General features: G+C 37.6%; 1 protein-coding gene across 1 annotated transcript in view; it reads right to left on the reverse strand.

Moving 5' to 3' along the window:
• Nucleotides 1-10,110: 10,110 nt before the first annotated feature.
• LOC148951843 (splicing factor C9orf78) overlaps nt 10,111-26,527 on the reverse strand; it is a 57,173-nt gene continuing 40,756 nt past the window's right edge. Inside the window, exons 5-6 of the mRNA XM_089089355.1 lie at nt 13,089-13,222; nt 10,111-10,308 (exon numbers count right to left, since the gene is read on the reverse strand). Of these exons, the coding sequence (XP_088945481.1) occupies nt 10,202-10,308; nt 13,089-13,222 (241 nt within the window). The 3' untranslated portion in view covers nt 10,111-10,201. The remainder of the gene's footprint in view (nt 10,309-13,088; nt 13,223-26,527) is intronic.

Below are 26,527 nucleotides of genomic sequence, written 5' to 3' on the forward strand. Positions count from 1 at the left end.
TTTAAGAATTTATGAATTTTAAATTCAAAACAATGAAATTTATGAATTTTAAGCAAACAAGAATTTTTAAGGCAACACGGACTTCGAAACTAATTTTATTTTTGCCCCTTGGGCCCATCTTAGTTTTATTCATGCCTGAAAACCACGAATTTTAACTATTTTATTTTGATGGTTTCTGAATTATGAACATTCTAATAATTCGAAATAAATAATTCGAACATTCGAAATAAATGAACAAGGCTAATTAAATTTTACAATGCATTTGGTTGATAATTATTCAAGTTTTAGAAGTCTGTTATTCCCAAAGACAACTAAACCTTAAAAGAAAAGCTATACCTTCTTAAGCTGTTTAGTGTCATATTTTTGTGCTTATATTTTGGTGACTTTTCACCCGCCTTTCTTCTTCCTTTTTAATTTTACTTTGGCCCCCACTACTACTACTAAAACAGCAAGAATGTATATGGAAGACCTTTTAGCTTAAAATTGGATTCTCAAGTTTTTCTGGCTTTTTCTTCAAATATATGTGGTTGTTTCCAATTAACCATCCCAAACCTAAATATTTCACTTTATTGTCCTTGGTACATGGAGCAGGGACGAATGGCAAAGACGAGCCATCTTGGGGTTTTAGCCAACGGCACTGGACACAACAGATTCATATTAAAATTTATTTTAATAGCCAACGGAAAAAGTAATGTCAGTTTTCAAGTTTGTTGTATTCCGGCCTTAGATGATCGATACATCGTCAATTTAAAAAAAAACGATCACGTTAGCATTTTTTAGTACCCCTGCGCAGAAAAAATTCCATACTATAAGGTTACAGGGTTAAAATAAAAATAATTACATTATGCTCCCACTTAGAAGTGAGGATGACAATATGAAAAAACTGAAAAAAAAGAAGCTAGAACCAGCTTGCTCTGACATCTACCATAAAAGAGGGTAAAAAACACCTAATACTAAAAAAAAGTCAAAAGCAATAACCAGAATAACAAAACAAAGTACCGGTTTCCCAGTGATTTGTTAAGATTTACTTTTTCGTTAATTCTGCAGAAAACAAAGAAAAATCCAAACAAAGCCTGAGTTGGCATGAAGAACTCTTATTTCAATATCAATAATTGTATGTCACTGAGCCTACACCCCTCTTTATTCTTTCAGGTTTTTCAAGTTTACAAATTTTGTCATGACGTATTTTTTCTTAGTATTTACACCACTATCTTGTCCAGGTATTTTGCTGGAGGACAAGAGTCTCTGGGGTCAATTCACCCCTGAAAAATCCATATTTCTCTGCATTTTTCCTATAAATTGATTTTCAAGGGGAAGGGATTTTGCCCTCGAATTCCTGAGCATGTTCATAGTTTTGTCTGCGATTAACTATTTTAGACCACAGCCCCATAAATGGGGAAACTGGCCGCTCTTTAGGCCCCATGAGATTTGACCGTAAGCACTTTCTCGGGATATTACGGAAAACTGTTTGCGAGTCTCTGATATATATTTTTTTTTTCTTATTGCAGCCTTAGAATCTGCACCAATTACACCGAGCACGGACTTAGATTCAGTCTTAGTATCAAGATGTAAAAGCAGCAACTGTACCGAGCGCGACCTTGGGTAGACCAGTAGCTACGAAACGCACTATTACAGCAACACCAAAGAGAAGTACAACGTTTATAAGCCTGTCAAGAAGTCCTAATGTTCTAAACCAAGTCAAGAAGCAGAAACCGTGCACAGCTCTGTTCATTTGGCCAGTTCTAAGTGGGTTGATGGTCGATAACAATGTCGTAAAGAGCACAACCTTAGACACGACTCGAGCGTTAGAAGACGTGAAAACAAAAAGTGTACCAAGCACAACCCCGGATTCATCAATTGCTATAAAACATACTAGAAAAGCAACTCAAAAAAAGTATAACGATTATTAGCCTGTCAAGAAGTGCCAATGTTTTAAATCAAGTAAACAAACGGAAAATATCCACAGCAGTGTTCATACATCGAGTTTCAGGTGGGTTGATGATCTATAACGATAGAGTAAAGAGCACAACCTTGGATTCAACCGTAGTGTCTGAAGACACGAAAATGGCAACTGCACCAAGCAACGGCTTGGATTCCACCGTAGAGTCAGAAGACATGAAAACAGCAACTTCACCAAGCATGGTTTTGAATTCAAGCCCAGTATCAGAAAAAAAAACAAAAAGCAACGACACTGAGCATAGCCCTTGATTCAACTGTGGCATCAGAACTCATGAAAACAGCAACTGCACCAAGCTCGACCTTGGTCTCCACCTTTGCATCAAGATACATGAAAACAACAGATACATGGCCAAGCAATTTAAGGCCGAGCATGGTCTTTAATTTAACCCTAGCATCAGAAAACACAGAAACAGCAACTGCACTGAGCAACAGCAACCATCCCATTGGTATTTATGTCTGTACTTACATTATGAGTACTTTTTTTGTTACGAGTGTAATCTTAGAAAAAAATCGTTAAGCCTCGTCTTGGTTGACAAAATTCAACCTGCCAGCAACATTTTTTGTAGGTGGATCATTTTTTAACAACCTTCAAAAATTCTGAAGGCTATGATTGGCTGTCCAGTCAAAGCCAGTCCTGCTCCTGGCAGGGTGCATGATGTCAATCAAGAGGAGACCTTATTGGCCAACAAACAAGCAAAAAAAAACTCTTAAAGGCTCCTCAGTATATTGCAAGAGTCAGCGTTTGAACTCTATTTTCAGGTGTACTAATATGCACACCGAACTTCAAACTGAATGCTTTTAGAGCCTCCTGTCAACTATTGAATTTTTGTTTCGGTATTCATAATATTCTATATTTACTATTTTTAAATAAAAATCATTTATGACAAATATACCAAACACATCCTTGGATTCCACCGTAAAGGCAGAGGACATGATAACAGAAACTGCACCAAGCACAGCCTTAGACTCCACCCCGGCATCAAGAGACATAAAAACAACAATTACACCGAGCATGGCTTTTGATTCAAACTTATCATCAGATAACATAAATATAGCAACTGCACCGAACATAGCACTTGATTCAGCCGTAGCATCAGAATACATGAAGACAGCAATTGTACCAAGCACAACCTTGGACTCCACCCTGGCATCAAGAGACATAAAAACAACAACTATACTGAGCATGCCCTTCAATTTAACCCAAGCATAAGATAACATAAAAACAGCAACTGTACCAAGCACAGGCTTGCATTCAACTGTTGTATTAGAAGACATAAAAACAGTGACTATACCGAGCACAACCCTGGATGTACCAGCGGCTACAAAACGTCCTAATAAAGCAAAAGCAAGAAGGACAAGAACGTTTATTAGGGTGTCAAGAACTATCAGTATTCTAAACCAAATAGCTAGACAGAAATTATCTTCAGCAATGTATATACGGCGATATTCAGATGGGTTGGTGGCTTATAATAATGTCGTATCGGGAACAACATTGGGTAGTCCTGTTGCCACAAAAAATATTAGAACATAAACCCCGACGGCACTACATCGTTTATTAGTGTGTCGATATGTCTTAATGTTTTAAATCCCGAAAATAGACAAAATTTATGCACAGCAGTGTTTATGCAGCTAGTCCACGGTGGTTTGCAAGTCTATAATATCATCGGATCAGACTTGAATATTGAAAGAGTGAAATAATTTACCACATATTATTTAATTTCTTCACTGTATTTAGTGATGGTTTATATCGTCCATGTAATTATTGACGAAAAAGATAACTAAAAGGCTGCTACCGTTAAAAATGTAACTACTAGGATTTTAACAAATAATCTGATATTTCAATTGTTCTTTCAAATGAAATAGATTTTAAAGGGAAAAACAGTCAATTACGAAACGAAATCATAGAGTTGATCATAAGAAAAGTAAACGATAACGCTATACTAACCGGTTTTCTTTAAACCTAGTTTAACTATGCCCAAATCAGAATGTATCAAGGGAAACTGTGTATCCTAACACATACCAAACCACCAAAAACCCAGGCATTCCACCACATAGATACCATGCATGGGCCATTTTATGGCAATACGTGTACAAGGACATGGGTAGGGAAGGAGTCAGGAGAATTACAACCTTCACCGCCGGATATTGGAAAACACCATACTTTTCAACGAAGAATATCTTTTCGAGCATTTTCGTTAAGAAAATCGAAAAACAACAAAACTACCCTCCTAGATTTTTAAGACTATATTTTGCACAACCCTCTTCCCCTCCCCCCCCCTTCCCTCCATATTTTCGTGAAAAGATGATTCTGCAATAGTTAGTATTGGGGAGGACAGCATCACAATGATTTAAAAATTCGCCATGCTTTGAAATTATTGTATCTCACAGGAAAATTGAAACCCTTTTGGTTTTGCAGTTTTTTCGAGCTTCGGTTACAACTTTTTTTGTGCATGCTTAGGATGGACAATGTGGTCTGCCGGTCTCATTTGCATAACACCTACGTATCTCTACTTTGGACTAAAAGTAACCAAAAAAAGGGCGCCGGAGCCGCAAAATTTAAAACTGACCATAGATTTATTGTTCTTTTCTCTTCAAGTTCTCTTCAATTTTCAAGTTCAAGTTCTTTTCTCTTCAATTTTCTCTATAGTTAATGGGTGTAAATTTTCAGATAGAATAAAAGTATGGTTTTTCATAGGTGTACTAACTTTAACTACAGGTTTAGCCATTTGTCTTTTATTATGTCAAAAATAAACAGGCATATTTATATGTAAGGTAAATAAACCTACAGTTTCTCACTTTTCTTATCAAGTTCCTTATATTTTGCACAGTTTTAAGACAAAATAAAAGCGTAGTCATATACAGAGGTGTACCAGGGCTTTTAAGCGCCTGAGGACATCTATTTTGTTTGACACGTCAAATAAAATCTATTTACAGAAACCCATAGTTTTCCCGATAGTCTAGGGCTATATTTGGATCATTGCTAGTTTGTCAATTATGTACGTCAATTATGCTCTTGATTAGTTATTGACTTGACTAGTGTTTTTGGCATCATTTTTGCATAATGAATCAAGTATTGATGATAAATTGTGCCATCTTTCCGTTTTTTTTTGTTTTTTTATCCGTTTTTAATATTTTTATAATTACTTGTTTTATTTTCTGGTTTGTTTCACAGGAAAATGGGAAAAAAAGCAAAATGAAAAGATGAGGAAACACCAACAATTTATTTAGCCAAAATAGTGGCCAAGACATTGTTTGCTCCCTTTTTTCTTCAAATTTGCTGAATTTTTTGCATTACGAATGCAAAATTTATGCCAAAATACTGGTCAAGCCCATAACTGGCGCAACAGCATAACTGACAAACACAACTCGCAACTTAGGAAAATACACATTTTCATACAATGGTATAAGCTGACTTCTGGAACTTCAAAAACCACTCCAAGATCTGTAGGATACTGACAAACTGGTATAATTCAATTGTTTTTCTCCCAATATGTTCCTATTCTATACACTTTTCATTTGGAGAAATAATACGCTGTCAAAACCTGAATTTAAGCTGGCCAAAAGGAAACACTTGGACAAATAACAGGCTAGAATCAAAATTGTTTTAAGCCTGTCAAATACAGATAATCGCCCAAATTGTCATCAACATTGAATCGACAATAATCAAATTGACACCCTCCTTATTAGGGGGGGGGGGTCAAAATTAAAATGGCACTTGTAATTATATTTGGAAATAGCTTGACAAGGGGAGACATTGTAAATTTCATGTTTTTTTTGTATTTTATTTCTGTTGGATAAATAAGCAAACCACGTTGCAACTGAGCCACCATGTAACTGAACCACTGTGCAACTGAACCCTTGTATAACCGAACCCCTGTGCAACTGAACCCTCGTATGACTGAATCACCTTGCAACTGAACCCCTTATAACTAAACCCTCGTGCAACTAAACCCCCGTGCAACTCAACCCCATTTAACGGAACCCCTGTGTAACTGAACTCTTGTGCAACTGAACCACTGTGCAACTGAACCCTCGTGTAACTGAACCATCGTGCAACTGAACCACTGAACTCAGTTTTTCAGTTTTCTAAAAATTTCAGGCAATAACATTGGGTAAAACACAAGTTAGAATTTTTACATGTTCAACCTTGTTGGAATTGTTTGTTTCTTAAAGTCATGATAAAAACGCCTGTCAAGATCATTCATAAAAAAGCTTTGTTTTATTTTTGCAAAAAAAAGAAGATCCGATGTCAAAAACCAATAAAGCTGATTTATTTCTTTTTTTTTCAGATGAATCAGACCTTTCTGGGCGTTAGGTACCAAACATAGGTTTAAAATACTTGACGTTTGTGAATGTAGATAACGAATTTCGATCAGATGTTTTTGAGGAGATTGCAGCTAAAAAGGATATAGGAGGGGGACTGATTGCCCTCTAGCCTTTTTTTTCAACATTCCTTTAACTTGCCCAGAAAATTTGAACTTCATGCCCTCAGGCTTATACCCTCAGCTGTTCTCGACACATTGCAGATACGTCATCTTGTAAAACTGGATGCACTTAGTACCTCTTGATTTAGTTGAAAATGCTCCTAAACATTTTCCGAACGATGTGACGGCTGATATCATCAGCCATTGTAGATATTGCTTGTATTTCTTTTTCGCAACCAATAAAGAAAACGATGTCTTTTGATTGTGTTCTTCTTGACATTTCCCTAAAGTTTGACCTTAATGCTCCATACTTTTTTTATTTATAGGATCAAACATGCCCTCTTTTCTTTATAAGAAAAACACCTTGTATGTTAACAATAGGTAACTTGCATAACTTACAGCCCTTGCAACAGCGGCTAGGGGTTGTGAGCCCTGGAGGCATAGTTATTTAACCTTTGATCTGTTTTAAATAAAATAGTCATTACAAACTATTGATCGTATGTATTTGAGGATATAAAAGGGTGGGGGTGAAAGCCCTTTGATCGCTTTTAACTCTTAAAATGTGCACTGGAACTTTTGTTTTCCAATTGAATGACCCCCCTCCCCCCAAGTTCATACAAACATCTTTTTCACAAAAACCGTATGCTTTAACACTGAGTAACTAGCTTAACTTACAGTCCTTGCTCCAGGAGCTGCTGGTGGGGTTGTTAGCCCCAAAGGCATGGTTATTTGACCTTTAGACCATTTTGAAAAAACATTTTTTTGGTAATTTTGATTGGATGCATTTGGGGGGGGGAGGAGAATGGCGGTTAAGAGGGAGAGGTTGATTGTCCTCTGATTACCTTTGATTCTTCAAAATTGAACTTGAAATTTCAATTTCCAATCGAATGAGCTTTCTCCAAAGTTTGTACGACCATTCCTCTATAAAATCCTTAAATTTTAACAATGGATAACTTGCAACACCCTACAGCCCTTGCCCCGAGGACTGTGGGTTTATTTGTTAGTCACGTTTTATTGTTCGATTGGATAATGAAAATTTTAGTGCCCTTTTTAAAAGTCAAACATGATTGGAGTACAACCAGCCCCCCCCCCCCCCGAAAAAGCACATCCTGTGTAAAATACCTCCAGGAAATACCACCAGGAAAAATACCCCTTGCGGTTGGTTGGTATCCAATAACTTTCAACTTAAAAAAAAAAGACTAGAACTACCTGGGGATTATAACTCATTTCTACTTCCATCGTCTCTCTCCTAGAGATAATTCTGTATTTATTTAAAGGCTCAATGAGAGTTGAGATGTTTTGGCATTAAAAAGCACCTTTTGAGGTATCTCCCTCTCTCCCTAGCAACAAAACAATCAAAGAGCCCCAGTGCAGAAGTTTAAGTACATTTTAAGTTTTGTAATTTGTCCATTGCTTACAGATAGTGTTTCTTATTGGGAAACATACGGACTTTTTTCGCCTGTGAGTTTTCAGACGGGAGGGGGAGAGTTTCTGGAGGATTTTCTATGAGAAACCCAAATAAAATATTACAATTTTGGAACATATTTTCCGCGAGGGGGTATTTTCCAGGGGAGGGTTTTTCCATGGGAGAGGGGAGGAGGATAAGCGCCTAGACCCGTAGACAGTGACAGGGCGAAGGGAACTCCCATTAACAGACATAAAAAAGGAGAAATAAATCCGCCTTTAAGAGTTTGTAACGTCCGATTTTCTTTGTTTTTTTTACAACAAAACAGAGCTTTATTATTAATCATCTTGACAGCCATTTATATTATGACTTTAAAAAGGAAACAATTCCAACAAGGCTGAAAATGTACAGACTCTAACTTGTGTTTTACCCTATGTGAGTATGGTGGTTGAGTTGCACGAGAGTTCAGTTATACGAAGGTTCAGTCGCACGATGGTTCAGTTGCATGGTGGTTCAGTTGCATAGTGGTTCAGTTGAACAGTGGTTCAGTTGCACGGGGGTTCAGTTACACGGGGATTCAGTTACAAGGGGGTTTAGTTAAATGGGGTTGAGTTACACGGGGGTTGAGTTGCACGGGGGTTGAGTTGCACGAGGGTTCAGTTAAATGGGGTTTAGTTGAGCGAGGGTTCAGTTCCACGAGAGTTCAGTTACATGGGGGTTCAGTTGCACGGGGCTTCAGTTGCATGGTCGTTTAGCTGCATGGTGGTTCAGCTGCACGGTGGTTCAGTTGCACCTTGATTCAGTTGCTTGTGGTTCAGTTACACGGTGGTTTAGTTACACGCACACCAATGATATATCCTAGGGTCAAAAACTTTTACATTTCAGCTTCAGAAACTCTCTAAAGAATTTATTCCCCGCTAAATAAGTGTTTTATGCTTAAATATTAAATGAAAATTTGTTCAGAAGGTAGTAGGCCACCCTATGCAGGTTTGTTCAGAAAGCGATTCTTTACCCAACTATGATACTATCTGTAAACATGTTGAATGAAATTACCTCTATAAGCATAAATGATACTTCTGGAGCAATTCAGCCTACTCAATAACGCAATCCCTTGTTGATACTCCACCTTCTGCTTCCATGTGCATATGCTTGTTTACTAAAAGGTTAATAGCACACAAACGACTTAAATTATTGTCAAAGTTAGTGTATTTATAAAATGTCATACTTCCATTCTACCTGTAGCATTGGCAAAATATAAACAGCCTACAGAGAAAAGTAAGAAACAGTGTGTTTATTTACCTTACATGTCAATAGGCCTGTTTATTCTTATAAGAGCCAAATGGCTACTCGTCGAAGTTAGTACTTCTATAAGAACCCATGCATTTATTCTATCTGTTACCTGACACCCACTCAAAAATTATAAAAAGTAGAAGAGAAAACTAATAAAAACTTACAACTAAGTTTTTCTTGACTTTACCTGTGTTAATTAACCTCTTTATTCTTGACTTAATAACAGGCAAATGGCCAAACCTGCAGTCAAATTTAATGTTTTTGTGAATATTGGTCTTCAATAAAAATGAATTTTCAAATTTAATGTTTCTATAAAAACCATGCCCTCATTCCAGTTGAAACGTGATACCCACTGAAAACTATAAGTAATTCGAAGAGAAAAGTGAGAAGTATATATGTTTAAAAAAAAATAAAAAAAATTCATCGCTGGTGTTTGTTTAGATTTAACACTTACGGCATAATTTTTAAATTTTAAGGCTCCAGGGCCTTTTTTCGGATATTTTTTAGCCCAAGATAGTAATACTTGGGTGTTGCGTTTTTAAAATAACCGCAAAACTTGTGGATGTTCGCCACCCTGATATTCTACTATTATTTTTAGGCACTCTCTTTTTTGCAGGAAATAAGTTTGAGAATGTAGCCTAAGAAACCCCGTTTTGCAAAATGCGTCAAATCGCGCCTCCCAATTTACCATGGCTGCAGTGGTATACCACCAGAAATTACGTCTGTAGGATAAATGAAGAACAAGCCACAGAACGTGCTGATTTGGCTAAGAAACCCCAATTCACAAAATATCTCACATTACGTCTTTTGCTTTACTATGGCTGCACTAGCATAATGAAAAACTTGTGTGCAGTAGGGTAAATAAAGAACGAATCGATAGGACATTTTTAGGTTCGAGAATGTAGGCTAAGAACTAGACTACTTTTGACACGAAATGCCACATTACGCTTTTTGACTTATCATAGTGGGCTCGATTCATCTAAAATATATTTTATATGGTGATTCCTTCGTTTTCAACATAAAACAAAATCGTGCCTTTTCCACATTTTAATAATAAATAAGAATTAAAAAATACAAATTATAAGATGATCGCTGGAAGCAACCGTATATTATACATCCTTTACTACCTTTTAAATTGCTTTTTGAATTTCTCATAGTGCAAATGATCCGTTGCTTTTTCAGTCTGTTCGTGGTGTCTCTTTTTCTTAGACGGTTCTTCTTGGGGTTCCACTACAAAAAAATTATGGTTATAAAATATATCCATTTTTTCAAAAGATTACAGCAGCTACTTACTTATTTTCTCCTATAGTAAAGTAAATAAACAAACAAATAGCTGGACCCCGTGCTGTGTTCATAAAAAGCTTAGGACACAGAAATTTGGCTCTTCCCTATTCCTCCCCCCTACCTGGACTTGTTGTGGCATAACTGCAAGAGCAATTTCTTTAAAACTCGAAAACTCATATTGGGGCAATAATCATAGTTTTGAATCACCCACCAAAAGTTTTATTTGTGCACTTTCACAGAAAGTCTGATTTCTTGGGGTGGAAAGCGAATTGTGGGGGAATTCGGGCCTGCAACTATCCTTTAAACACAGCTATTGCCTTCTGGTGAGATCCAAAGATATCGTTTCAGTCCTTAGAGGGTTATACTCTCTAGGCATAATAATATAGAGGTTGTCCCCAATATAAGAGAGCCAGAGAACTTCATTGTTTTTGACTCGTCAAAACCTCAAGAGACATTCTATTAATTCAGTGTCAAATGGCATAAAAACTGTGATAACACTTAAAACATATTTTATGCAAACTGAAATGCAAACCAAAATGAAACAAGATATTGTTATAGTCATATACCTGGGTTTTGGAAATGACACGACTATACGGAAACATCCACATACTCTACTACTACTAACGACTTACTGCAGCAACAAGCCGTCTGAGGCCTACACAGCTACCGACGCTTTTCCTCCATACCAATCTATTTAAAGCCTCCCTCTTTACACCCTCCCAAGAAGTTTCAATTCCCCTTAAATGCTCCCTAACAACCTCTTTCCATTCCACTTGGGGATGACCTGCTTTTCGTTTGGCTCTAGATGGTTGACCGAAAAGGACGATCTTTGTCAATCCGTCATCCACAGAACGTTTCCAAGTCATCTCAATCCTCAATTCATTGCAGCCCTAGAAAAGGGATAAAACCGCATTTTTTACATAGCTTAGTGTTTGAAATACGATCAGTCAGACAGGTATTTAAGCTGTTACTACTACTAATACCACTAATAACTTACTGCAGCACCAAGGCACCTGGGGTGAACACAACTACGTACGCTCCTCCTCAATCCCAATAAATTTATAGCCTCTCTCTTTACACCCTCCTGAGATGTTCCAATTCCCTTTAAATCCTTCCTTACGAACTCCTCCCAGTCAATTCGGGGACGACCTGCTTTTTGTTTAGCCCTAGATGGTTGGACGAAAAAAAAACGATCTTTGGCAATCTGTCATCCTTCATCCGTAGAAAGTTTCCAAGCCATATCAACCTTCATCTCATTATATCCATAGAATGGGCTAAAGAACCACACTTTTGATACAGCTTGCTGCTTGAAATACGGTAAGTCATACGAGTACCCAAAAGATTCAGAGACAATTCCTCTGGAAAACATCTGATAAATTTTCCTCCATCTTTTGGATCGCCCGCGTTTCAAAACTTGACCGCTATCATAACTGTAACTATCAATTTTCGAATCTTGGTTCAAAAGATTATGCTCCCATTCTTCCAAGCTTTTTCCACTGTGAAAAAGATAAAACAATTCAAAAAATGTGTGCGTGTTTCCTTGTAACTTTTTCTTATAGCGCTGAAGGAAGGAGGTGGCTGTCCTCCCAATGTATGTGTCTTGTTTCGGCCAGTGCTTTCGTTGGCCTTAAGAAAACCTATTCTAGATTTTCAATCGTTTAATTTTATTTTTGAAATCTCTCTCCCCCTCGTCCTAACGAAAATCCAAATTTCAACTTCACCTCTTTGTGGACATAATTATAAACCTGAAAGATTGTCTTTTTTTACCATAGTTTGCAAGATCCCAGAGAACTCGTTAGCATCCTGCCCAAAAAAAATCAACTTGAACTGGCCAGTTAAATTCACCATTTTTGTTTCGTATTCTTCCGAAAAGCATGCTGAGCCAAACTGGCTTTAAGTCCCCGTACCGAATTAACAAAATTCAACTTACTATATATTAGATAAAAGAACTTCATTTGCTTACCTGATATTGTTTTGTACAGAATAAGTTTGAAAAATTCGTTTGTTTTCTTTATAGATTTAAATTTTTTATGGATTTAAATATTCTTATTGTTAGAATAATCAAAGAAAAATTGTTTTTTTATGGAACGAAATTGATTATTAACAATACCGTGGTAATAAATCGTCCTTATTTCTCCAGTGCAAATAAAATCAAGTTTTTGATTCCAGTAAAGAAGTTGAAATAGAAAAAATCTCCTAAATAGATAATTCCTTTCGGGAGAAAATAAACAAGGTTTACAGAAAAATAGAATACGGATTATAAAATTATTAGCTAAAAGTTGCTGGCGGTGAAAAACTTTAGCTTCATTTTTAAATTCAGTCCAACGGTTTTTATTATACAGAATAGTATATTTTGATTGTTGCGCCAAGAATAAAATACGTGATTTTGTTCTATAGCAAATTTTTCTATTCAAAAATAAAATATATCTTCTGTTTTATAGTTTTTATCATTTATTGTTCATTGTTTTGAGAAAGTTTGCAGCTATACTGGTAGGTATGATAGCGTAAGGAGCACTGCCTACGTGCGGTTAAGACGGACGGCCCAATTGAGTAGGCGAAAATTTTAAGCGATGAAAAACTTTAACTGTATTTTTGAATTCACTATAAAAATTCACATAATCAAATATTTTAGTTAAGGAGTTAAAAAGAGAAAAAAATAATTCGGTTCTGTAACATAGTTTATAATTTCACAATAAAACTTGTAGTTTACGGATTTAGTCACTTACATTTCATTGTTTTCACAAAATTTGCAGCTACATTGGTAGGCACAAATTCCGACGGAGCTTCTTTCTTCTTCATCCGCTCTGCTAGCATTCTTTGTTTAGCTTCTTCAGTTGCTTCTATATTCTTTATTTTTACCCTAAACAAAAAATAAGAATCATAAATTTAAGTTTCACTTGAACAAATTTTTTTTTGTTATGGGCAAGTAGCCTGTTCACTTCTGTTTGGGACTCCGGTTGAAAAATTTCTTCAGAGGAAGAAAACTGACACTTAGGAACTTGCTAGTACATTCAGGTATATTAACTAGAAAAACCAAAGGATGTGGCAACATCACTAAATAAATTCTCAAGCACTGACGTACTAAGCGTAATAAAACGAACTTAAAAATATTTGATATTGCAGTAAATGCTATGAGAGAACACAGAGTCAAATGGGGAAGCAAAACTCTTACAGACCTAGATGATGCAGATGATTTGAGCATCCTAGAAGAAAAAGGTTAACAAAATGAATGAATTTTCGCAGGTTTGAGAGTTCAGGGTAAAAGAATAGGTTTGAAAATTAATGTTAAGAAGACTCAGTCGCTAAGAGTGGGATTTGGTGAAGGTGAAGAGATGATGTTACGAAACGAGAGGATCGATTAACTGGACAGCTTCACTTACCTAGGTAGTACTATTCGTAAAGACAGTGGATGCAGTGAAGAGGTTAAAAGTAGGTTCTGGATGTAGAAGATATTAGTAGGTTCTGGGAGTTCTTTCACAGTTGAAAAAAGATTGGAAGGATAAAAAGACGTGTCTGCGAACCAAGATTAGAATATTGGAAGCTGATGACAGGGGATAGGCATGTTTTGAAGCATGGGGGCTCCGAAAGACAGAGGAGACTTTGCTAGACATTTTCCAGAGAAATTACCTAAGGATTGTTTTGGGTACCCGTCTGACTCACCGTATCCGAACAGTAGGATGCACCAAAAGTGTTGTTCAATACCGCTTTCTAGGGCTATAATGAGAGAAAGGCTGGGATGGCTAAGAAGCGTTCTATAGATGAAGGATGGCAGGCTGCCGAAGATCGTCCTTATCGGCCAACCATCAAGAGCCCAATGAAAAGCAGGTCTTCCCCGAACGGGGTGGAAGAAGGTCGTAAGAAAGGATTTAAGGGAAATTGGAACTTCTTGGGAGGGTGCGAAGAGGAAGGCTTTGAATAAATTGGGATGGAGGAGGAATGTCCGTAGCTGTGTTGGCCTCGGGCAGCTTAATGCTACGGCGAGTTTGCTAGTAGAAGTAGTAGTATATTATTTCAAAGCATCATATATGTTCAGTTACACTGGAACTTTCCACTTAGAAATGATTGTTTTTATCTGTAAAATTTTGCTGTAATAGCGCTGGTATAGGTTTTACTAATTGGGATAACAATCGGCTGTGAGCCAACTTTACCATGATTAATTTAAAAAACTTTTTCCACAAGACAAGTTTTTCAAAGAAAAGTAAAGAGCTCCAATAAGCCAAGAATGTGTAAAAATTAAGTCAAATAATCTTTCAAGCGTAAAAGTACCACAAGTCACTATCAGTAAATAAATGAAACTCAAAACGAACATAAATTACAATAAATGGCTGAGTCAAACTCAAAACGAGCAAAAATTAACATGAGTAAGGCTGCTAACCCCTATGCCTTCTCAAGACCAGAACACAATATGCAATTTACTGAAAAAACAAAGAAACAAATGACCGTGGGTTTACGCTTGGAAGATTATTTGACTTTATTTTTGCTCATTCTTGGCTTATTGGAGCTCTTCACTTTTTTTTTAAGAACTTGTTTTGTGGAAAAAGATTTTAAAATTAATTTCTGTTCGTTTTTTTTATTGACATTGCCTTTTTCATCGAAAAAATAATATTGTATATCTTTTCAGTTTCCTTCTATAAGAGTCAACAGTATGGGTTACTATTTATATGCTGGAGAAACTTTTTCAACAATTTTTAATCCCGACACAAACAGTATTCTTTAATTTAATTTTATAGCTTGTGAACATGACCTGAAAAATAAAACTTAATATCATTCCAACAGATTATATCTATGCTCTTTGACAGGCTGGATACACTTACACTCATCTTATTTATTTAAATTGTAAGAGCAGAAGTAGTAATAGTAGTATCCCCAAAAGTTTCAACCTAATACGCCCACGCCATTTTTTTCAGTAAAGTGCAAATTATGTTCTGGTCTTGAGAAGATAGGGGGGTTGTCAAAGACATAATTTCCACCCCTTTCAACTACGCTGAACAAAATGGCTATATGTAAATTCTGATTAGACATGTTTTGGGAATTGATGGGCGTTGGGAGGGGGGCTTGTTGCCCTCCAATTGCTTTTGACTAATAAAAAGGGCACTAGCCCTTTCAATTTCCAATCGAATGAGCCTTTTTCGAAGTTTCTACGACAACAAATGGTTATCTCAAAATTTCTTTCAGATACATTTTGGGAAAATACAAGGTTGGGGGGGGGGGGGGGGGTATCCAGCCTTCGATCACTCTGAATCTTAAAAAGGGTACTAGAGCTTTTGATTACTAATCAAATGAGCCCCTTCCAAAGTTTATACGATCACCCTTTCTATATATACGTTATTTTGCACCCAGGACACAATTTACAACCCTAGCCCTCAGGGTCGTGGAGGGAGGGGGGGTGTCATCCTCAAAGACATAATTTCTGATCCTTTTAATTACGTTGAAGAAAGTGGCTATCCCAAAATTTTGATTGGATGTGTTTGGGGAAATGGTGGGCGTGGGAGGGCCGTTGTTGCCCCCCAATCATTTTCAACTATTAAAAAGTGCACTGGCCATTTCAATTTCCAATCGAATGCGCTGTTTTCGAAGTTTCTACCACAACAAACGGCCATCTCAAAATTTCTATCAGATGCATCCTGGGAAAATACGAGGTGTGGGGGGGATATCTACCCTCCGATCGCTCTGAATTGTTAAAATGGCACTAGAACTTCTGATTACCAATCCAATGAGCCCCCCGAAGTTTATGCGATCATCCCTTTTATATATACCTTATTTGCCCCCAGGGCATAACTTACAACTCTTGCTCTGAAGGGTCTGGGGGGGGGGGTTGTCATCCTCAAATGCATTATTTCAGGACATTTCAATTACGTTCAACAAAAGGATATCTCATAGTTGCTCTCCCATCACTTTCGACTATTAAAAAGGGCACTGGCCCTTTCAATTCCCATTCGAATGAGCTCTTTTCGAAGTTTCTAAGACAACAAATGGCCATCTAAGAATTTCTATCAGATACATTTCAGGAAAATAAGAGGTGGGGAGTATCCACCCTTCGATCACTCTGAATCTTAAAAGGAACACTAGAATTTCTGATTACGAATTCAATGAGCCCCTTCCAAAGTTTACAAGATCCTCTTTTCTATATATATACCTTATATGCTCTCAGGCCATAACTTACAACTCTTACCCTAAGGGCTGCGTGTGTGGGGGGGGGGAGGGGGATGTCATCTTCAAAGACATTATTTCTGGACCTTTCAATTACGTGGAACCAAATGGTTATCTCAAACATTTTATTGGATGTGTTTGGGGAAACGGTGGGTGTGGAAGAGGGCTAGTTGCCCTCCAATCATATTCGACTATTAAAAAAGAGCACCAGCCCTCTCAATTTCGAATCGAATGATCTGTTTTCGAAGTTTCTAAGACAACAAATGGCCATCTCAAAATTTCTTTCAGATGCATTTCGGAGAAATATGAGGTGTAAGGGGGGGGGGTTACACCCTCCGATCACTCTGAATCTTAGAAAGGGCACTAGAACTTCTGATTATCAATCCGATAAGTCCCCTCCGAAGTTTACACGATCACCCTTACTATATTAACCTTACTTACCCCCAGGGCATAATTTACAACTCTTTCCCTAAGGGCTGTAGGGAGGTTGTCATCCTCAAAGACATAATTTCTAAACTTTTCAACTACGTTGAACAAAAGTGCTGTCTCAGAATTTTAATTGGATGTGTTTGGGGAAATGGTGGGCATGGGAGGGGGGTGTAGTTGCCCTCCAATCACTTTCGACTATTAAAAAGAGTACTAGCGGATGCATTTTGGGAAAATACGGTGTGTGTGTCTGTTTGGGGGGGGGGTATTCACCCACCGATCACTCTGAATCTCGAAAAGGGCACTAATACTTCTGATTAGCAATCCAATGAGCCCCCTCCCAAGTTTATACGATCACCCTTTCTATATAAACCTTAAATGTTCCCATGGCATAACTTACAACCTTTACCCTGAGGGATTTGGGCCACAAATCACTATTAACAATTAAATATAACCCAAAACGAACAGAAATTATAATAAATTGCCGAGTCTAACTCAAAACAAGCAAAAATTAACATTACTAGGGCTGACAACCCCCATGCCTTCTCAAGGCACATAATTTAGGCTTTACTATAAAAAAAAAAAAAAAAAAAAAAAAAAAAAAAAAAAAAAACTGATATTTATTCCTTAGAATAAAAAATGGGTAAAAAAAAGTGAGGAAAAAAGTTTTTTGTAAAAAGAAAGTGAAAACATTAAAAATATTTTGTTTTCAGTAAAGCGCAAATTATGTTCTGGTTTTGAGAAGGCATGGGGGTTATCAGCCCTACTAATGTTAATTTTTGCTCGTTTCGAGTTTGACTCGGCTATTTGTTCTAATTTCTGCTCATTTTGAGTTTCATTTATTTATTGATAGTGATTTGTGGTAGTTTTACGCTTGGATGATTACTTGACTTCATTTCTGCCCATTTTTGGCTTGAGCTCTTTACTGTTCTTTGAAAAGTTTGTTTTGTAGAAAAAGTTTCTTTAGTTGTCACCTTTTTGAAAGTTCACATGTTAATAATTTGTTTTGATTTAGTTCAACGTCCGCCTAAATATTCATATATTTGATTACTGAAGATATTGTTATATTCTGTTTGGACTATTGGCTACAAAATGGCTTTCTCACAATTTCAATCGAATGTATTTGGGGAAAAGAGGATATCAGGGAGAGGGGGGGCTATTCTCGCTCCATTACACTTGATTCTTAAAATGAAACTAGAAGTATGCATTTCCATTCAAATGAGCCTCCTCTAAAGTTCACAAGACCACCTCTTCATAAAAACCATACATCCCCCGGGGCATAACTATACTTTGGGGATTTGTGTTAACCCCAAAAGCCGTGTTATGAGATCTTTGGACTATTTTGAACAAATGGTTATCTTAGAATTTCTATCCGATGCATTGGGGGAGAATAAGACGTGGGGAGGGGTATAGCTGCCCTCTGATGAATTTGACTCTTAAAAATAGCTCTTCAGCTTCCCATTTCCAATCCAATGAGCCCCCTCCGAGGAATATACGACCCCCGTTTCCATAAAAACCTTAAATGCCCTCGGGGCATACCTTACAACCCGAGCCCTGAGGACTGTGAGGTAGTTCTCATCCTCAAAGACATTCCTGGACTTTTAAACTATGTCAAACAAAATATCTGTCTCAAATTTTGACAGGCAGGGGTTGAGAAAATGATGGGCGTGGGGGGGGGGGGGGGGGGGGTGCCCTCCAATCACTTTTGACTATTAAAGAAGGTACTAGCCCTTTCAATTACCAACCGACTGAGCCCTTTTCGAAGTTTCTACGACAACAAATGGCCATCTTAAAATTTCTATCAGATGCGTTTCTGGAAAATACGACGTGTGTGTGGGGGGGGGGCTATTTGTCTTCTGATCACTTTGAATCCTAAAAAGGACATTATAAATTCTGATTACGAATATAATGAGCCCTCTTTGAACTTGATACTACCACCATGTCAGTAAAATCCTTATCAGTCCCAAGGGCGTAACTTACAACCCTTGACCTACGGGCTATATGGGGGAGGGGGGGTTATCCTCAAAGACATAATTTCTGGACCTTTCAACTACGCTGAACAAAATGGTTGTCTAAAAAACTATCATTGAATATGTTTTGGGAAATGATTGGTGTATTGGGAGGGGGCTGGATAATCTCCTATAATTTTTGATTGTTAAATAGGACAGTAGAACTTCTGATTACCCTTCGAATGAAATCCCTTCCTATAAAAAACCTTATATCCCCACAGGGCATAACTTACAACCCTTGCTCTGAAGGTTGTAGGGGGGGGGGTCATTCTCAAAGTCATAATTTCCGGAACTTAAAACAACACTGAACAAAATGGCAATCTCAAATTTTGATTGGATGTGTTTGGGGAAGCGATTGACGTGGGGGAGGGGGATCTGGATGCCCTCCATGAACTCTTTTGAAATTCCTATGAAATTTCTTTCTATAAGAAGTGCCCTGGTCTAAAAAACAACAATATATTGTGCCCACATCGCTCTTTACTTAGGCAGCGCTGTCGCGCTGCCCATGATATTTTGTCTTGAGATTTCAATTATACGCACTGGAAGTGCTGATCCGCCTGTAATATACAGCCAGTCCCAAACCTGGATAAAGGAGGAGGGTTGGGCGGTAGACCAGCAGCCTGCCCCCGGAAAAAAGCCTTGCTATAGAAACGTTCAGCGAAGAGCCACATGATACCAAATATGCAACCTGATGACGATTTGAGACCGCCCCCGGACACGATTGTTAAAAGCAAATTGCCAATTAAAACTTGGTTTCTGGAACGTAAGGACCATGGCTCAGCCCTTGAAGACAGAACAGGTCCTAGAAGAAATGGAAAGTTGTGGTTTAGACATTCTGGCTCTGTCGGAGGTCCGTTGGACTGGTGCAGGAAATCAGAACCTTAAAAAAGGATGCACAATCCTGGACAGTGGCACCGACAAAAAGAAAGAGGCAGGCGTTGCCATAATGCTGTCAAAATCGGCGAGTCGAGCCCTCATGAAAAGGACTCCTATAAATGAGAGGATCATCGCAGCACGTTTAGCAGGTAGCCAGGCAAAACTAACAATAGTCGCATGCTATGCACCAACTAATTATGCAGACGAAACCTCAAAAGACGACTTCAACAATACCCTACAAGCCGTTGCCAAAGACTGCCCCCGTCACGATCTCGTCTGTTTAGTTGGTGACTTCATGCCAAAGTGGGGAGTGACAAGTCATACTGTCCTGAGGTTCTTGGGAGCCAAGGCCTCGGCGCAGTAAACGAGAACAGGACACTATTAATTGATTTTGCAATAACGAACGACCTTATCATAGGAGGAACCTTTTTTCAACACAAAATCATCAATAAGTATTCATGGAACTCCCCAGACGGAAGAACACATAACCAAATTGACCATATCTTGATCAACAAAAAGTGGAACTCGAGCCTCCAAGATGTTAGAGCCTATAGAGGAGCCGACGTTACTACAGACCATGCCTTGAGGATTGTAAAGCTAGCTCTCAAGATGAAAGCCACGCAGAAAACCCACACCCAAGAAAGTCCTGCCTACCACTCAGATAAACTCTCCAACACCAAAGTGCGACACGAGTTTACTATGCAGCTAATAAACAGGTTTGAAAGCCTGACCCTAGACCTGGACAACGCTGCTAGCGTGGAAACAACATGGATCAACCTATACGAGGCCTAGAATCAGGTTGCCGAAGAAACAATTGGGCAAGAAAGTGACCAAAATACGAGTGGCTGTCTCATCGTATGTGTACCCTTATTGAAGAACGTTAAGAACTAAAACATCATTTTTTAGTTGGTGGGGACAACAGTGACACAGTACTGAAAAATCAACTATACCGAGACCAAGACAAGCTAGTGAAAATGAGTGCAAGAGGGGATAAACGGAATTTTTTAGAAAATAATGCAGCTATGGCGGAAGAAGCAGCCAAACGTGGTAATTCTCGAGCCGTCTACAGAATCACTAGTGAAATCATCGGGAAACGTCGTAACCTTAATGGACTAGTGAAAGACGTAAATGGGAAGACAGTCACAGCCCCCGATGAAATCTCTGAAGTTTGGTTAGTTTGACTAAAGCCAGTTTGGTGATCGAAAAAGTACTCCACCAAACTGAAACTAAGGCTTTTCAACAGTAACATCCTCTCGGCCCTCCTGTATAGTAACGATTGCTGAAAACTTAAGCATCAACAGGAAAAGATGATTCTTGCATTCGAAAACAACCATCTTCAAAAAATATTAAACATTAATTGGAACGCAATCGTGACAAGCCAATCAGTACAAGTTACATAGTGCTAGCCCGTGTCTACATATGTCGTCTACCGGAAAAGGAGTAGTTACTTGGGGCACATTATTCGTATGACAGAGGATGGACTTCCTAAAACTGTATTAGAATGGCAGCCACAGGGACCTCGTAGAAGAGGATGGCCGAAAAATACACTTCGTCACACCTACCAGCGGGAGCTTAAACACATCAATACGACGGATCAGCCCCAGTGGGAAGATATATGGGCAGCAGCACATACGGAGGATGATTGGCTGCTCTTCCTGGATGCCCTGGGTGCCTCTGGTGGCACAGGAGGAACTAAGGTCTAAGGAAGTGCTGATTAGACCAGGTAAGCCCCCCCTAAAATTCAGTCTATGGGCGCCCATGCAAGCACCATAAATGTTAGTCTAACAACACAAACACAACAACCAATACAACACAACAACTAAAAAATGTTAGTGCGAAGAAGATTTAGGAACTGAATTTGCTGCATTAATTTTGCTTACACCTTCTTATGATGAACTTCTTGTTAATTTTTTATCATAATTAATGCTTAGCGTCAGAGACTTCAATTAATTTAAAAAAAGGAAAATAGCTTATGTGTGCTAGAAATATGGTGTTAAATATTGCCAAGTCTTACGAGTTTTCTTCTACCAAAATGATTCATCTGGTGACTAATTTAGCACCATATATATTTTCTCACTTTTTCAAAAATTATGCACATGTTTTTGTACTAATTAATTTTGATGGATATCTTTAAGCTTAATGAATTGTATATAATTTGAGTCATCATAAAGCAAATTCTTTCGATGTGCCTATTGTTAGGAAATTCCCTTTTTTAGATTTCCGATTATTATTAGCACAGGTAACTCTTTACTTACATTATGGAGTTCATTATTTCTAAGCCTACCACTTATTTAGGCTGGAGGGTCAAACGCAACAGTCTAATTTTTTCTTTTTCAATTTTTCTTAGAAAAGGGTACTTCGGACCAATCTCGAGGGGGAACCCACCCATATATTAATTATTTCTTAAGAAGATTAAGAGCTGACCTAAATAAACAGAAAAAAAAGACTTTTAGAGATTTTACACAGGTATGTAGCACTTCCTTCCAAACCAAATCCAAGTACATTACAAAAAAACTATGCTTTGACAAATTCCAAAGTGAATGGAGAGAAACATCAGCAAAATACATCAAATAAAAACATCAGCAAATTCAAATCCAGTAGTTTAATAAAATGCTCACATATTCTATTTTTAGTGCCATCAGCCATATACCAGAAATGTTAGTGTAACAGCACAAATACAACAAGCAACACAACACAACAACAAGAAGATTTTAGTGGTTTCAAAAAAACTCATATAATTCATAATCAATCGATATAAAGGAGTTTTAAAGGCAAATATACTGTATCCCAGCTTTTGTTGCATGTTTTCCTTCTTTTTTTTTCTTACTCTGGTGGCATCCTAAGTGGAGGCATTGAAGCCATTGATACTTTCTTGCACTATTTCAATTAGAAACTTCTTTTAATTAGTTTTATTAAGTATGAATTCTTTATTGAGTCTTGACAACACAGGAAGACGATCACATAGAATTTTTGATTTTTTCCTATTTTCAGATAAAATGATTAAATTAATTTATTAGCTTTGGTTTATTAGTTTATTAGACTTGGGTTTATTCAGACATACACTCTGACACAAGGTTAATTTGCATAGTCTTAAAGAAAAATTAAAACAATAAAAGGCCACTACGACTTGTTATACACATCCACAAAATATAGAAGAACGAGTTTTGATTCTGATTTGTCTTGAACTTCACAGGGTCTAGTTTCAGCTTTGATCTGATTCGGGCATTAACTGCACCATCTTGTGGTAAGATGTGGCGGTGCTGAGGTGAGGCAAGCAACGTTTTCCCAAAAGATATTACTAAGTGATCGCTCCTATCTCGTAAAGATCCAAGCCTCAAATTTTCCGAATGGACCCCAAACAGGAGCAGCATATCCGAGCTGTGGTCTTACATAAGTAAGACAGGCAGTTTTATCACTGTCGCTATTATACCCAAATCGGCGCAATGCAGTAAGAGTTTGGATTTGTGCGTTGCCGGCTTTTATAAGCTCATCAACATACTCGGTAAAGATACAATCAGACAAAAGCTCAATTTCAAGGATTTTTGACGACAAAACACTTGGAAGTGGCACTGGGGAGGGGGCTCGAGGTCAGACTTTAGGGTAGGGGGAGCAAAACCTGATTATATTTTATTTGGCGCGGTTCATTAGCATTCAATCAGCATTCAATCAATCAGCATTCTTTGCAATAATCAAAGAAGGAGGTTAGAAAGTTCCCACTGAATAGCGAAAAAGTCGTTGTTACGAAGCAACATAAGCAACAATGTTCATCAGACTGGGCTCGAGCTCTCTAACGACACAGACGTTCTAGTTGAGAGTCCATACCAATTTTAAGGAAGATTCAAAAATCCACCTCATGGATGTGGATGAATAGAATGTACCACGTTCCTAAGGAAGCTCAATGAGGGAAGGTTACATTCCACATTAAGCATAAATGCCCCTAGATCACGATAATAGACTACGAATGGTTTTGTGGAGGTGTTATTGGTCAGCCTTCTCCCTATTAATTAGGCTAATAAAGAAGATTTTTATACCTTCTCCCTTCAAGGAGGCCAAAACATTTGTAGATAATAAAAGACACAACAAACATGATCTTGGTGGGATCCAACAACCCTTCTTATAGATGTGGTTATGACATGAACTTAAGACCTCCTCCTCCCTCATAGATATTGAATTAATCCTGGAATCGGAAAGGCCATAAACAAGAATTAACTGCTATTCCATTAATAGCTAAAATCTAGGGATCCACTTCAAATGGATTCACATAGGATGGATCCAAAGAGATATACCTAGGACGCTACTTTTACTTGTCACTAACTGGATATCCAGTAACTCTTCTTTTAGATGGCGGGACGAGACAAGTTTAGAGATCCCGCGTCCTAAGAGGTCATAACGAGTAAGAAACTTCAAAGGGCACAAGTAGTACACTTACTCTTACATCCGACCAAGTTTGGCTGAAATCCTACACCCATTCACCTAGATATCCTGATAAAGAGAATTTCGAGAGCAGTTTTCTTGCAAAGCCCAGGACCAGTTCTGGTTTCTGAAAAACATAACTAGGACTTAAGACCTGACTCCCAATAAAGTTTCGTCAAGGTCCGACAACCCCTTCAGTCAGATATCCTGATGGAAATAATTTAGGGAGCTCCTCCATTTAGTGTTGTAACTGGTAAAATTGGTCACGGTAAAACTGGGTATTTACGTATTTTACCATAATTTTACGGACCCCCGTAAAATTGGTATTTTATCTATTTTACGTAATATACGTACTTTAACTATTTTACCGGAATTTTACGTATTTTACCGGTATCTTGCATATTTTACGACGCCTTGCAATTTTCAGAGCATAAAAGCGCGAAGAGATTGACAGAAAAAGGATTGAATAGGATTTTGTTTTGTGTATAGCTGTTCCCGGGTTTAAAAGGCCGTCTGTCTGACTTAGGTATCTTGTTATCATAAAGATAAAATGTTTTATATTACAGGTAATTATAATTTTGAAATGGTGAACATTAGCTGAAATTAAATTACATTAGTTCTGTGAACTGTTAAAGACAGAAATGGCTACAAGCAGGATTGACATTGACAAAAAAAATTAAATAGCCGGGAAAGATGAGGTAATACCATCCAGTAGAAAAAAAAGAAGCGGAAATGATTGAGGCAGATATTTCATCAGGGACTTCCGCCCAGCCGTCTTCAGTGCAAAAAAAAAAGAAGAAACCTAACTTTTTGAATTAGCTCTAACTGAGCAGAAGAAATACTGAATCTAACAAACCGTAAAACCAAGCCATAATAAATGAAAGACTATTCACCAATTACATAGGGCAAGAATTCTCTGCTTCATGATTGACTGTATGGTGATATGATCTTAATTTAAATTAAAGAAATATGTTATTTGAATCCTTTAATTTTAAGTTATTTTAAATTGGGTTTATAGGAATATGTCCAGTATCTCTATTTAAAGCAAGGTCTCAATAGATTTTGTAAATTTCAATTGCCTTCCTGAAAGAATGTGGGAACGGTTTGCTTCAAATATTAAAGTTGCTTCCTCAACTACATGATCTAGATTTTCAACAACGTGGAAGGCAAAAGCCAAATCAATATCTTCATTTTTATCTTAGTTTTCATATCTCAGAGAAATCTTGTATTCATGCCGTCTTTTCCCTGGGAGCCAGCGTTTATCCCCCCCCCCCATAATATTCCCCCTTCCCTGCGAAAATGTTTTCCCTATTTTTCCCTTGGATCATTCCAGGTTTTCATTAGAAGGAAAATTAAAATTCTACTCTCCTGTTTAAGTCAGGGGCAATCGTATTGCATTACCTATAGTAAAGACCCATCAGGGTTCAATGTGTCAATATTTATTCATTTATTTTTTCCAAAGGTACTTCATCTGAACGGGTGGTCAAATAAGCTATGGAGGGGGCTCAGTCGATTGGAAATCCAATGTTCCTGTACCCTTTTATAAGATTTAGAAACCGATTCATAGATTTTTTTCAACCAATTGATGCTGAATCAGTTGTTACTGACTACATTGTCTAAAAGAAATTCTTAGTGTAGTTTAACGGTTCTTATGTGCCAGCAGTTGTTTTGAGAGAATCTTCAGATAAATACAGAATTAGCCCTAAGTGAGAAATGATGGGATCTTGGAGGTAGAAATTGATATATAGTCCTCAAGGCCGTATACAGAACTTTCGTTTGGGGGGGGGGGCTTTGTAAGAGTCATGGTCATCTGAATCAGAATCAAAGTCAAAAGAAGAGGAGCTAGATTTTCAAGCAAAGCCTGTTGAAGACAGCCTTAATGACTGCGAAAGCGACCGGAATGTTCCGCTATTATGAGCCAGTGCTTAGTTAATTAAAGTCATCAAAGTGTTACAAACGTCTTTTTGACTTGTATTCGGTACTTTTATAACTAAATGAAAAATAACATATATATGACGGGGAATGTGGCTGAATACAGTTATTTAAGAAAGCAAGGCTGTTAGGATAACATTTCTTGGGTTTAAATGTAGAAAAAAAATGACTAATGTGGTTTTACTCCCAAATAATGGTAGATTTAATTCTTCTTTTATTCACAAAATGGATGTCTGAAATCAGGCACTGTTCAATTGCTGAGGCATTATCCTAGGCACAAGATTATCAAAGGGATAAACTAGACAGTTAATGAAATTGATGAAACTTCAAATGAAGCGACATTACCCTTTTTTAAGCCC

The sequence above is a fragment of the Artemia sp. Qi Xiang Cuo genome, chromosome 5 (assembly GCF_049724085.1).
Source record: "Artemia sp. Qi Xiang Cuo chromosome 5, ASM4972408v1, whole genome shotgun sequence".
Taxonomy (NCBI): Eukaryota; Metazoa; Arthropoda; class Branchiopoda; order Anostraca; family Artemiidae; genus Artemia; species Artemia sp. Qi Xiang Cuo.